This window comes from Carcharodon carcharias, chromosome 7 (assembly GCF_017639515.1).
Source record: "Carcharodon carcharias isolate sCarCar2 chromosome 7, sCarCar2.pri, whole genome shotgun sequence".
In the NCBI taxonomy this organism is placed as follows: domain Eukaryota; kingdom Metazoa; phylum Chordata; class Chondrichthyes; order Lamniformes; family Lamnidae; genus Carcharodon; species Carcharodon carcharias.
Window position 1 is genome coordinate 185915497 of NC_054473.1, and position 14700 is coordinate 185930196.

The window sequence follows — 14700 nt, forward strand, 5'->3', positions numbered from 1 at the left end:
TGGCAGTATTTTCACCTCCATGCCCACTTCAGCTGGCAGGCGGGGCTTTGGTTTCACAATTCAGACAAACAAGCGGCACCTCCAACAGTGCAAAACTCTTTCATTACTGCCCCAGAGCCTGGGATTTGAGCTCAGGGCCTGGAATGGGATTTGAATCCAGATCCTATTTGTTCAGAGCGAGGCCAAGAACAATTATTCCTCCTCCTGAGTACTCGAGCTCTCCGTGTCTGCCTATGCCAAATGGCTGAGCGAGAAATCTGATTAGGATCTTTGATATCCGTTATCGTGTTAAAATGATGCTGTCCCACATGTTACAAGTGTACTTTTTCCATACTGAGAGACGATTGTGCCTCCTCAAGGCGCAGGGAATTCAACGGAAAAGATCCTCGCTTTACTACCCCAGTGAGAACAAGTCTCCAAATGAAGCTGAGATCCCATCATAGCACTGAGTCACCAAGTCTCTCCACAGAGATTTCAAAGGGAAAATTTAAAACACCAAAGGAGAAGAAATTAGGAGGGGTTGTATAGAACCTTGGTGAGGCCACAGCTGGAGTACTGTGTGCAGTTCTGGTCGCCACATTATAGGAAGGATGTGATTGCACTGGAGGGGGTGCAGAGGAGATTCACCAGGATGTTGCCTGGGATGAAACATTTAAGTTATGAAGAGAGGTTGGATAAACTTGAGTTGTTTTCGTTGGAGCAGAGAAGACTGAGGGTCGACCTGATCGAGGTGTACAAGATTATGAGGGGCATGGACAGGGTGGATAGGGAGCAGCTGTTCCCCTTAGTTGAAGGGTCAGTCACGAGGGGACATGAGTTCAAGGTGAAGGGTAGGAGGTTTAGGGGGGATGTGAGGAAAAGCTTTTTTACCCAGAGGGTGGTAATGGTCTGGAATGCGCTGCCTGGAAGGGTGGTGGAGGCAGGTTGCCTCACATCCTTTAAAAAGTACCTGGATGAGTACTTGGCACGTCATAACATTCAAGGCTATGGGCCAAGTGCTGGTAAATGGGATTAGGTAGGTAGGTCAGGTGTTTCTCACATGTCGGTGCAGACTTGATGGGCCAAAGGTCCTCTTCTGCATTGTGATTCTGTGTGATAATAAACTTGCTCAACAATTGGGCTACGAGGTGTAGAGAGGAGGGCTGGAGGGACAAAAGGGCTCAGGGAGGGAACTCCAGAGTGACAGGGGAGGGGTTAGATTGCCAATAAAAGGATAAAGAGAGGGAGGATGCACAGAGGAACTAAGAATTCTGGGAGGGTTGTAGGACTGGAGAAGGATATAGAGATCAGGAGACTAGAGACTGGAGGATTTAAACATAAACACTAGTATTTTAAATTTGAGGTGCTGGGAGCCATTGTAGGTCCATGACCACAGGGGCGATGGGTGTGCAGGATTTGGTGCAAGTTAGAACACAGGAAGCAGAGTTTTGGATGAGTTCAGGTTTACAAAGGATGATGGATGGAAATTTGGCCAGGACAGCACCAGAGCAGTCGAGGATAAAAGCAACAAAGGCATGGATGAAGGTTTCAGCAGTGGAAGAGCTGAGGTAGGAGAGGAGACAAGCAATGTTGCTGAGGTGGATATAACCATTCTGGGTAATGGAAAGAATGGCACCCTTTATCCCTGGTGCTGTTAAGCTCCATAGAGATGCTGTCTGAGTTGTATTTGACACCCTGTAATAAGTCATCCAGATCCAATACCGCGAAGCTATGCAGACCTCCCATCGTTCGCTCCTCAGCACAGGGTATCCATGAGTCACGAAGGTCAGTGCAATAAGAAGAAAGGATTTCGGGGCCACTGGCTTACTCAGCTCTGAGTCAAAAGGACACAGGTTTGAGTCCTTACCAGAGACCTGAGTGCAAAATACAGGTTTGCACTTGTGCTGCACTGTCGGAGGTGCCGTCCTTTCGGTGAGACATTAAGCTGAGGTACTGTCTGCCCCCTCAGATGGAAGTGAAAGATCCCATGACCCCGACTTTGACGAAGAGCAGGGTGGTTATCCTAGTATCCTGGGCTTATATCTGTCCCTAAACCAACATTACTAAAAAGAGATGATTACCACATTGTCATTATCACATTGATGTTTGTAGGTGCTTGCTGTGTGCAAATTTTCCACACTACAACAGAGACTAGTATTAAAGCACTTTTATAGCCAATGATGTACATTTTTAAGTCAACCTAAGGTCATGAAAGACTTTATATAAATGCATGTTCTTTCTTTAAGTCAATAAGCCTAGGACTAATATTCACATCCCCTGAAACAGAATTGTCAAAGCTACACTATGTGGGTCCAAAAAAACAACCGATTGATTTTCCAATTGATTTTTGATTTCTTGTAACTGCTGAGCAATTCCATTTCCAGATTGCAGCAAGCGATTGTACAACAACTGGCCTTAGACCAGTGAGGGGAAAATAGTTAGCTAGCTGTTCCCAGTCCCGATCGCAGTCTCATAATAACTTCAGGACAGAAAATATGTGTATTCATCAGGAGCAGACCAAGCCTAGCTATGAGGCGTTCCACAGTCAAATAGCCTGCCAACGCTCAGTTTCTTGGCTTGTACATAATAAAATGCAGCTATTGAGTGAGTTAAGTATAGGGCAGAATGATCCATGCCTTAGAAGTCACTAATTTCAGGAGCTTTAGGAATTGGGAACGAAAAGAGATAGGAACAGAAGGAGGCCATTCAGCCCTTGAGTCCATTCTGCCAATCCATTAGATCTTGGCTGATTTCTATATCCATTTACCTGCCTTTCTTCCATATTCATTAATCTTGTCTAACATTCCCCCAATCTCAATTTTGAAGTTTTCAATTGACCCCCAGCCTCAACACCTTTCTGGGAAAGAGAATTCCAGATTTCCACTATCTTTTGTGTGAAATGCTTGCTGACATCATCCCTGATTTTAGTTCTAATTTTAAGATAATGCCCCCATGTCCTGGACTTGCCCCCACCAGTGGAAATAGTTTCCCTCTATCTACCCAAACAAAACCTTTAATCGTCAAGTGGATAGATCATAGAGAGCTAGAATAGTTTCAATGGGTCAAATGGCCTCCTTCTGCCCGATTTAAATGGTATGATTCTAGCACAGCACAGGTCAGGCATTTAAACGGGGAGGTGTGTGCTACAGAGACACCCTGGACAAACTAGTTCAGTTCCTCAGATGGAAATTGCCTCAGACCATTCGTCAATTCATATATGTCTGAGCAAAAGGCATTATGTTAAGGCAGGAAATTGGGCGCTACTTTTAAGTTGTTGCTCCTAACATTGCTCACAAGCAACTCCTGTGCATTGTTTGTCATTTGGTTATCCTCTAACATCAATTTATTCTCCATGGAAGCCCTTAATTAATTACTGGGACGAATTAGAAATTTAAAGGAAGCTTTCCACGACCTCAGGGTTTTTTTTAGTGTCGTCACTGTTGTGATGTAGGAAATGCAGCAACCAATTTGCACACAGCAAGTTCCCACAAACAGCAATGTGATCATGACCAGGTAATTTGTTTCCTTTAGACTGTTGGGTGTATTGGGATTGTAAATTAACAGAAGGAAGAAGCTCACCAAATGTTACCACAACGATCATCCATAGTGTCATCAGACAAAAACGAACCTAACTGTTCATAATTTCTAACTATGTATGAACACATATGCCTCTGTGTTTATTTAACTGAAATACATTCATTCCCACATGGTGAGACCTGTTTCACATTGGTGAAATTGGGATTAAAATGGTGGTAACAACCTGATAACAGGGTAAATAGCCCTAACTACCCCATCGAAACCAACTTTGCAGCTGCTGCCATTTTGAGCAGTGTCTACCATTAACCATCTGAAGACTCTGCCTGTGTCGGGTGGTAGGCCCATTTTAAGACATATATCAGGATCCCGTGACATACATAGAACCCCAATTTTAGAAGGAAACTTTTGTATGTTTTATATCTCAGGTCAATGCAGAGATGACACTAGTTTCTATGTGTGCTTTAAAATGTCTACTCCATGCTTCAGCTCTGACTTCCAGCTCACAGCTTGTTTTATTTTTCCCTGAGTTCACATCCAGGCTTAACAAATACAGTGCAGTGAGCATCTGTAGGAAGCAGACTCACATAATCATTCACCAAATGACTGAACACTACAGAACCAAAGAAAGAACTTACAAAGTATTACAAAGTACTTACAGCACAGAAACAAGCTATTTGGCCCAATTAGTCTGTGCTTGTGTTTATGTTCCTCTCGAGCTTATCCCACCCCTCTTCTCTAACCCCTTCAAGCTATCCTTCCGTTCCTTTCTCCTTCACGTGTTTATCTACCTTCCCATTGAATGCATCTATACAATCCCACCATGATCAGAAGGCTGCTCGGTGGGGGAACAGCAGTAGTAATGGAGACTCCACAGGAGGAATAGATGGCATTCCCTGCAGCTGAAAGCAGGCATCCTGATGGTGATGTTGCCTACCCAGTGCCAGGGCAAGGGGTATCTCATGGTGGCTGGAGAGGCACTTGGAAAGGGAGGGGACAAATCCAGTTGTCGTGGTCCATGTTGGAAGAAATGCCACACGTAGGAACAGGGAGGAGATCCTGCTGAAAGAGTATCGGGATAATCTGAATTAAAAAGTAGGAACTTGAGTGTAATAATCTCTGAAATACTGCCCGAGCCACCTGCAAACTTATTTTTTGCATCTTTCTTTCCATGGGATGTGGGTGCCACTGTCTAGGCCAGCATTTATTGCCCATCCCTAATTGCCCTTGAACTGACTAGCTTACTGGGCCATTTCAGAGGGCAGCTAAGAGTCAACCACATTGCTGTGAGTCTGGAGTCACATGTAGGCCAGAACAGGATGGCAGATTCCCTTCCCTTCCCTTAATAAACCAGATAGGTTTTTATAAACAAAGAAATTATATTTGTCACAGTGACTATCACTGAGACTATCTTCCAATTCCACATTCGTTAATTGAATATAAACTCCACCAGCTGCCATGGTGGGATTTGACCCATGTCCCCAGAACATGAGCCTCTGGATTACTAGTCAAGTGACATTATCACCATACCACCATCTCCCCTACCAATAGGAGCAGCCAGATCAGGAAAATTAACAAGTAGGGCTGGTGTGGGACAGAGGGGCTCCTTTCTATGGGACACTGGCACCAGTTCTGGGCAGGGTTGGGTACCACCTGAGCCAGGATGGGACCTGTGTCCTAGCAGAAAGGTCATATAGAGAGATGGCAAAGGCTTTTAACTCGGAAGATGGGGGGAGGGATCAACAAAAAACACGAGCAGCCGAAATGTAAACAAAACAGGAAAGAATAAAGTAAGGGAGGACATTGTTGACACAGGAATAAATAGAGTTATAGAACAGGAGTCCAAATAGAAGGTTAAACATAAAGTGAGAGGAAATGCTGTTTAAAAATGAGTTAAAATGCTCATAATCAAATAGGAGAGCTGAAGGCAATCATTTGTTGAGTGGAACCAGACACAGTCGGGATTACTAAGACATAGCAATAGCAAAATCAGGACTGGCAATTAAACTGCAGGGTATAACATGTTTATAAAAGATAGAGGGAGAAAGGGAAACTATCAGCAAAACCAAAATAGAATCTACATTGAAAGAGATAAAATATAATAAAGGATCAATCACACTGGTGTCATCGACAGACAATCCCGTAGTGGAAGGGAGGGGGAAGAAAGCCATTGGGCTTTTACCTGCAGAAGCATAGGTATGTGGTATCCCATCTGCCCTTGGACCAATTGAGATCCTTAAATGCACAATAAGTGGGCACTTCAGGGGCTGCTTCTGCTGTCGACGGTGTTTTACCAGCAGTGGGGAGTGCCCATGCCACATGGCAAGACTCTGAGGTGAACCCTGGCTGAGAGCTGTGGGGGCAGGGGCCCCTCCTGTTCAAACAACCTGTGCCGAACGGAGGGCCTCACCTCAGCAGCAAGGTCCAACTCCAAATGCGCCCCCCCCCCCCCCCCCCCACCCCCCACACCGCCTTAGCCTCCTGATCGCCACACCTGCCCCCACCCCCTTGCCAGGGTCTGCCTAACTGGCCACAATGAAGCTAATCCATTTGCTTTCCCGACTGCCAAACACGCGACTCATACTCTGAGCTTGACTCTCCTGTCCATTTTTACTCCCCAGTTCTGTCTCCTTCCCCCCGCCCCAATTAAATCTCCTGCTCCAGATCAGTCGTGGTTTCATTGAATATGGAACAGACTCAAGGGACTGACTGTTCGATTCCTGTTCCTCTTGCTCCTCCTGTTTGCTTTGAGCTGTCTCCCACACTCCAAAACCTTTCCTTGACCCCACATACAATGCATTCCTCACTTCACTCTTGGCTCCATGGAAGCAGAGCAGGATCCAGCACACCAGCAGGATTGGGCACTTTGGGATTTTCAGTTAAACAGCTGAGCTCAGACATGTCCTGGCTGATCCCTCAAAATAAATCAGGTCCAAGTGTTAGCATTTCCAGACAAAAGTGCAATTATTTTCTCCCTGTGTCCAGCAGTTCAATCTAAACGAAAGATATTTTAGACAGCGGTGAAAAGGGGTTTCGGAATTCTTGACGATGGAAATGAATGGGAAGGTATTTGCACCATTGGGTTTGATGTAATGGGAGTGAATGAACATGCTTTTGCTCCTGCGGGATTCTGTACAGGAATGGATGAGGTCCATCGGAAATCTGTACACTGAGAATAAACAGGAATGTGCTGTCACACTTCCATTATGATGTATTAATCAGGAGATGGCTTTGACTTGTCTTGCAGTGCAACTAAAGTCCATTTCCTTTAAATTTAATCAGCTGAACAAAACATACTGCCGTGTAAGAAGGAAGAGCTACAATGCGGGAACGGCTTGTGTCTCCTCAATTGGTTGCGTTGTCACTACAGGAAGGAATGTGGCCGAGAGTACACCTCCATCAAGTTAATATGTTCAAGTAAGTTCTGCCTTTGAAACTACATCACGCAGTGTGTATCAGAAATCACCCACGGCAAAATAAACATTGAATCCAGTCAATTCTGTCGACCCTACTCATCGTAAAACGCCATGTCTTGTCTTTTCAGGTATTTTCCCCTCCCAAGTAATCCTCCCCCAAAGGTGCTGAGGTTTGCTGGGATAGGGATTCCATGGGTACCTCTTACAATCAGTACCTTGGGCAAGTGACCATTTACCATTCATGAGTCTCGCATTGTCCTGAAGATACTTTGGGAGAGATGAAGGCTAAGGGAGTAAACCCTGTGTTACAACCGGGATGGGAGGAGTGCGTGAATTATCAGGCCCCACTGCTCCGCAGGCTGTACCATGGATTTAAATATTTAATTTTCTCACCAAAATGTCCAATTGTGTACCTATACCTTTAGCACCCAGAAGGAAAAAGACTCTGACCAGGCTTCTTTCAAAAACTCAGAATGATTAATTTATTTTAAATAAAACTTCTTTTAACAAGTTGCAAGTACTGGTTAACACACAGTTGTAATCGGGAAGTATAATTATCTCTTCCTAAAGAATTCCCCCAGCGCACACACATAGAGACACACGGACATATGCACACAGAGACACTCAAAGGACAAACAGAGTCTCTCTGCAGAGATGGGTTTTGGAGGTTGGGCATTATAAAATAAAGGATAAAGTCCGCAGGGTCTCGACGCTGTTGACCTGGAGGTCCCTTGTGTGAAGACAGGCCACTGGTCCCCAGTGGGTGCCTGGAAGTTCTCACCAACTGATCTCAGCTTTGCAGCTCCAAATGCAGACTGGTTTCACTCCGTTGAGGGTTCTCTGGCTACAGGTTGATAGCCACACACAATTTTAGGCCAGGTAGAGTGAGGGAGCTGCCGTTCCTCAGCTTTTTCTTCAACAAGACTGCCTTCAAAACAAGCAGGTTCACAAAAGATTTTTCCGTCTCTCCCATATGATTTCCAGCACATTATCAACCTTCCTTTTCAGGTTTTTTTTCGCCAGCAGTTAAAGTGATAACTGTTCAAAACAAACAACCAGATCTTCCTCAAGTACCATAAAGGGCAGGTGATTTATTGGAAGAGGCCTGCTTGTTTACAATTCCAAGGTAAACTTACGACTGTCTCTTTAAGAAAAATCCCAGGTTAACATCCACATGTCCAGATCATGCCATGTCGTTCCATTTTCTAAAAGAAAAATTCAGCCTTGAGAGATATGATTCAAACATGCCTCCACCCTTAGGAGATGAAAACACCATTTCCAACTGTGTTTCATCGCAAGGTATACAGAGATGTATAACGTATAAATAGAATTCAAGCATGCACTCAATCAGCCATTTCTCCTTATTCAGAATCTGTTCAGTTTTCTGACTTTCTTGCTTTCCAGACAATTATAAACAATTTACATTCCTGATAACGCATCAGCCATTATATTATCTTTTCCAGCAACATGAACAATCTTCAAGTGATAAGGCTGTATTAGCAAGCTCCATCGGAACAGTCTGTCATTCCGAATCTTAAATTTTTCCACAAAGGCCAAAGGGTTATGGTCAGAACATAGTAATGTTCCTTTACAGCCTTAAAGGATATGTACCTCAAATTGCTTAAGAGCCATTAACAATCCCAGGGTTTCCTTTTCTACCGTAGAGTATCTCTTGATGCCGATTTTAATTTTTTTTAGAAAAATACCCCACTGGCTTCTCTATGCCCAAGTCATCTTCTTGCAATAAGAGTGCAACCACCCCCAAGTCACATCGATTGTCAGCTTGAAGGGTTTAGTGAAATTAGGGGCAGCTAATACTGGTTCATTAGTTAGAATCACCTTCAGCTTCTCAAAAGCTGCCTGGAACTCTCTTGACCATACCACCTTTGCTTTCTTTTGCAATAAGTCCATTAGTGGAGCTGCTATTGTGCTGAAGTTTGGCACAAATTTACGATAGAAACCACACGTCCCCAAAAATCTCATGATTTCCCATTTAGTTTTAGGGACAGGGAATTCCACCAAAGCCTGTACCTTTGCTGTTCTTGGCAAGACTTGTCCCTGCCCTACAATATGCCCTAAGTAAGCTACTCGAGCTTACACACACTCACTTTCTGCAAGGTTGATTATTAGATCAGGCTTCCAGTTGTTTTACATTGTCCTTCCATGTGTTGCTATAAACCAATGCATCATCCAAGTAAACCACACAGTTAGGAACATCAGTGATCTCTTGATTCCTTAGTCTTTGGAAAGTGGCTGGAGCACTTTTTAGCCCAAATGGCATCACTCAGCATTGGTATAGCCCACTTGGCATAAGAAAAGCCAATATCTCCTTAGCTCGCGATGTTAAAGGCACTTGCCAGTATCCTTTCAACAAATCTATCTTAGTAAGGAATGTGGCACTGCCAACCCTGTCAATACAATGTTCTAGATGGGGGATTGGGTAGGAATCCATTTTTGTTACCACATTAACCTTTCTATAGTCTATGCAGAATCTGGTTGACCCATCAGTTTTAGGCACTAACACTACTGGAGCACACCAACTGCTTTGACTAGGCTCAATTAGGTGATTTTCTAACATATACTGAATTTCTGCTGTCACTTCTGCTTGTTTCTCCGGACTTAACCAATAAGAATGTTGCTTTATAGGAAAAAATTCCCCTACATCCACATCATGTGTGGCTAAAGTTGTAGACCCTGGTTTGTCGCTACAGATTCCTTTAAATTCTGTAAGTAACCTCTCGTTGTCCTGCCTCCAAATATGAAAATATGGTATCTAACTGCCCTAATATTTTGGCAGTAACTAACCATATAACAGGAGGTTTAATTTGTGAGCTGTCTAAGCCTCCTCCTACTCCCTCTCATTGTCTCTTTCATTCTCCTCTATGCTTACAACCTGACATACCTGCTCTTTCCTATCTTCCTCCCTACAATGGTATCGTTTTAACATGTTGACATCACACGGCTGATTCTTTTTCCTATGATCTGGTGTATTTATCAAATAATTTACTTTAATAACCCTCTTAATTACCTTATATGGACCACTGAACCACGCTTTCAGAGGTTTTCCCCCTGTAGTGGCAATGATATTAGCACTTCATCCCCTGATTGTAATGTTTGGGTCACAGCTTGCTTATCTGTCCATTCTTTCATCTTTGCTTGAAGTACTTTAAGATTTTCTTGGGCCACTTTGCAGGCTCCAGTGAGCCGTTCTGGAACACAGAGACATACATAATCTAACATAGAGGATTCCTCCTTCTCTCCTAAAGAAGTGTATTTGATTAATTTCAGAGGGCCTATTATCTCATGTCCATAAATGAATTCAAAAGGGGATAAAACTAGTTGATTCATTTGGTGAAACTCAGGTGGCAAATAAAAGAAAATCCAGTCCTTTGCCCCAGTCATGGGGATATTCATGACAAAATGCTTTAATCATTGTTTTGAGAGTTTGATGGTACCTCTCTAAAGCTCCCTGTGTTTGTAGACAATATGTTGTGGACTTTAGCTATTTTATACCAGAACTACTCATTATGTTCTGAAAAATTTTAGGCATAAAACTGGAACCTTGATCTGACTGAATCTCTACTGGCAATCTATATAGAGTAAAAAATTGGATTAACTTCTCTACCACTACTTTAGCCGTAATGGTCCTTAAAGGGATGGCCTCTGGAAATCAAGTTGTCATATCCATAATAGTAAGGATATATCGGTGTCCTGCTTTCGTTTTTGGTAAAGGTCCCACACAATCCACTAATACCCTACTGAATGGTTCCTCAAAATCTGGTATAGGGATTAAGGGAACCAGTTTGATTGCATGTTGTGGTTTTCTGGCATGTAATATCATAGAGATATCATGGATAGCACATGAAATTCTATGGCAGGACATGTAAGGATACGGAAAACTCAAGCACAGATAAACCAGCAGTTTTACTGGCTGGGTCTTCGTAAGGAATTGGTGCAGTTTTATAAAATGTGCCAGACAATCACAACATACAATCAAACCGGCACCCTTAATCCCTATACCAGTTTTTGAGGAACCATTCAGTAGGTGTTAGTGGATTGTGTGGGACCTAAGATATTGTAGATAATATGTTGTAGACTTTAGCTATTTTATACCAGAACTACTCATTATGTTCTGAAAAATTTTAGACATAAAACTGGCACCTTGATCCGACTGAATCTCTACCGGCAATCTATATAGAATAAAAAATTGGATTAACTTCTGTACCACTACTTTAGCCGTAATGGTCCGTAAAGGGATGGCCTCTGGAAATCAAGTTGTCATACGATATTTGTGGTTTACGATATTTGGCCGGTACCTTCACCTGAACAAGTGTCCATTCCTCATCTGCAGGTCTCTGAGGAGGTCTCCAGTTTCTCATTAGAATTCCATTTCTAATATAATAATATTCTGGAACTGCCATAGCCTCAGCTTCATTTAGGGCTGATTGATCTAGAGTTAAGTAAGATAGCACAGCTTGTTGAGCCTCAACTAGAAGATTTGTTAAGCATCTCTTTCTGATTATCTAAGTCTGTAAAGAAGGTTCCAGCCAGCCAAATATCTGTCTGTGGTATCACTGTGACTTTTGATAATGGACTTTGCTTAGCCATTGCTCGGGCCATTACGCATGAAGGAAAAGTTCCGGGGAACTGCTCCGTCTCTTTAACCTCACTTGGGCTTTCTGTAATTAAATGAGAAGTTACTATCTTCGCTCCAGCTAAATCATTTCCCAGGAGTAACTCAGCTCCATCTACAGGTAACTGCTGAACAACCCCTACTGTCACTGTCCCAGACAATAGGTCGCACTCCAAGTGCACCCAGTACAAAGGTGTATATTTACTCCCCACCGATACCATTGATTACAGCTTTGGCTTTCAATATGCTCTCTGTGGAAAAGTTATGCTTTTCGCCACCAAAAGTGTTTGAGTGGCTCCTGTATCTCTAAGTATGATTATGGGTTTAGCTATCTCATTTGAGGGATAAGGGGTTATTTTTCACCTTGACAAAATCTCTTGATAACTCTTATGTATCTCATTCACCTCTCCTGACTCTCAGCAGTGTTAACACTTGGTTTCACAGCTGCAGTTAACGTTACAACTTGACCTGTTGTACTTTCAGTCAGGGCTCCTTTTCCTGAATCATCCTTACATATCCCAATAGGTCCTATAGTTTTCCTGCGCAACTCCCATGTCTATCACTTCCACCCTCAGCACCTTCCTTTCTGGCCTGAAGAGGAGTTTCTGGGGAATTCCCAGCTGTCCCTTCTCTTCCCTGGCTACTTGTCTTCCTTCCACCTTCCCATCTTCTATCTTTCTCGGGTTTGTGAGGATGACAGAAAAAGGGTTTTGATTTATGGACCAGCTCATGCTCGTCAGCCATTTCCGCCATCTGTCTTAACCCTCTGGTCTTAAACTACTGGAGGAAGTGAATCTTTAAATTACTCCAAGAGAATTATTTCTCTAAGAGCTTCATACATTGTCCCTATCTTTAATGCCTGTATCCAATGGTCAAAATTACTTTGATTTTCCCTCTCAAATTCAATATAGGTCTACCCAGTCTGTTTCCTTATATTCTGAAATTTCTGCCTGTATGTCTCAGGGACTAACTCATACAGACTAAGAACAGCACAGCCTTTTTTACTGCATCATAATCCACAGAAACCTCTTCAGAAAGTGAAGCATAAACCTCATGAGCTCAACCCACTAACCTACTCTGTAAGAGTAATGTCCACATGTCATTTAGCCACTTCATTTGCTTAGCTGCCTTCTCAAACGAAATAAAGAATGCCTCTGCATCCCCTTCCTCAAACTTTGGGACAGCTTGCACAAGCTCAAATATCTCCCCACTAGGCTTTGGGTTGAAGGTTTTTTCCTCTATCAGAACCTTCCTCAGCATCTGAGGCCTTTTTTTTTAAGGTCCTTTTTAAGCTGGTATTCCCTTTCTTGTTCTTGCTCTTTCTTTATTCCCCTCCCTTGCCTGAAATTCCAGTTCCAGCTTCCTAAATGCTCTTTCTCTTTCATTTTCTGTTTCTTGTGCTTCAAGCCTTTTCAGTTTAAATTCTTTGTTTTTCTTTTTCTGCCCTTTCTCTTTCGTTTTCTTCCCTTTCTCTTAACTTTTCTTTCACCGCTAAATCAAACTTTTTCAGTTCCTATTCATGTTCAAGTTACTTTATTCTCAACTGGATCTTAGCTAACTCAATTGACTCACCCCTGGAGAACGTGGTCTCTCTGTTATCCCTTCCAGTTTCAAGTGCTGCACTATTATCTCAACTATGTCCAGTTGCCTCGCCCCTTCGGTTAATTCTAACTCCAGCTTTAAGCCCAATTCCATTAGCTTACTCTTGGTTAATTTCTGTAAACCAGTCAGAGTTACATCTTCTATCTGTAAAAAAAAAAGGCATGAGCAACTTCCAACGCCATTTTAGTTTAAGAATAATAGTTTCAGTATAAGAAACGTGGTATCTGTCTTTTTATCTCTTACCAATTATTATTCCGTGTCCAATCACCCCCTGTCCGAGAGTCCCGGGTTCAAATCCCTTAAAAGCTTCTAATTTATGTTACAACTGGGATGGGAGGAGTGTGCGAATTATCAAGCTCCATAGGCCATGCCATTAATTTAGATGCTTCATTTTCTCACCAAAATGGCCAATTGTGTACCTATACCTCTAGCACCTAGAAGAAAGGAAAAGAGGCTCTGACCAGGCTTCTTTCAAAAACTCAATGATTCATTTATTTTAAACAAATCTCCTTTGAACCAGTTACAAGTGTTGGTTAACACACAATTGTAATCGGGATAACCATCCATCTCTTCCTAAAGAATTCCCCCAGCATACACACAAAGAGAAGACAAACCGATAAAGTCTCTCCACAGGGATGGGCTTTAGAGGATGGGTGTTATAAAATAAAGGATAAAGTCCGCAGGGTCTTGACTGTGGCCACCTGGAGTTCCCTCGTGTGAAGGTGGGCCACTGGCCCCAGTGGATGTCTGGAAGTTCTCACCGACTGGTCTCAGCTTTACAGGTCCTAATGCAGACTGGTTACGGTCAGATGAGGATTCTCTGGCTACAGGTTGATAGCCACACACTATCACAGTTATGGTAGGAAGAGAGAGAGCTTTCTTTCCTCATCTTGTTCTCCAACAAGACTACCTTCAAAACAAGCAGGTTCACAACTCTTTTTTTCCATCTCTCCCATGTGATTTCCAGCAAGTTATCAACCTTCCTTTTTTCCCTATCAATTAAAGTGATTGCGTTCAAAACAAACAACCAGATTTTGCTCAAGTACCATAAGGTCAGGTGATTTCTTGGAAGAGGCCTGCTTGCTGACAGTTCTAAGATGAACTTAAAATTTTTTAAGAAAAATCCCAGTTTCACGTCCAAATTTCCAGATCATGCCAAATCCTTGTACTTTGTAAAAAAAATCCAGCCTTGAGAGACATGATTCCAACACCTGACAGAAACTGTAGAGTGGAGCCCAAAAGCAGACTTCTACCTAACTGTCATCTTTCCAGCAACTCTTACAACCAAGCTGGTGCCAAAAGTAGTGCTCTGCATTCCTTTGGCTCAACTGGAGTGATTGAGAGGGGGACCCCGATACTTGGGCAGCCCAGTCTCCATACATTTGTGCCCTGGAGAGGGAACTCCAGTTTTGCTGAACAGAGTTGACCACCAAGGTGCAAACCATCATCTCATGAGATTGATGGCTACCAGAGAAAGTGTGTGTGAGATGACAATTTAACCAGGCAGCCAGGGTTTTACAACCAAGCCCCACTTTG

General features: G+C 43.0%; 1 protein-coding gene across 1 annotated transcript in view; it reads left to right on the plus strand.

Annotated features, from left to right (window-relative positions):
• bean1 (brain expressed, associated with NEDD4, 1) overlaps positions 1-14700 on the plus strand; it is a 104374-nt gene that overhangs the window by 3776 nt on the left and 85898 nt on the right. Inside the window, exon 3 of the mRNA XM_041192460.1 lies at positions 6796-6930. Coding sequence (XP_041048394.1) covers positions 6796-6930 — 135 coding nt within the window. The remainder of the gene's footprint in view (positions 1-6795; positions 6931-14700) is intronic.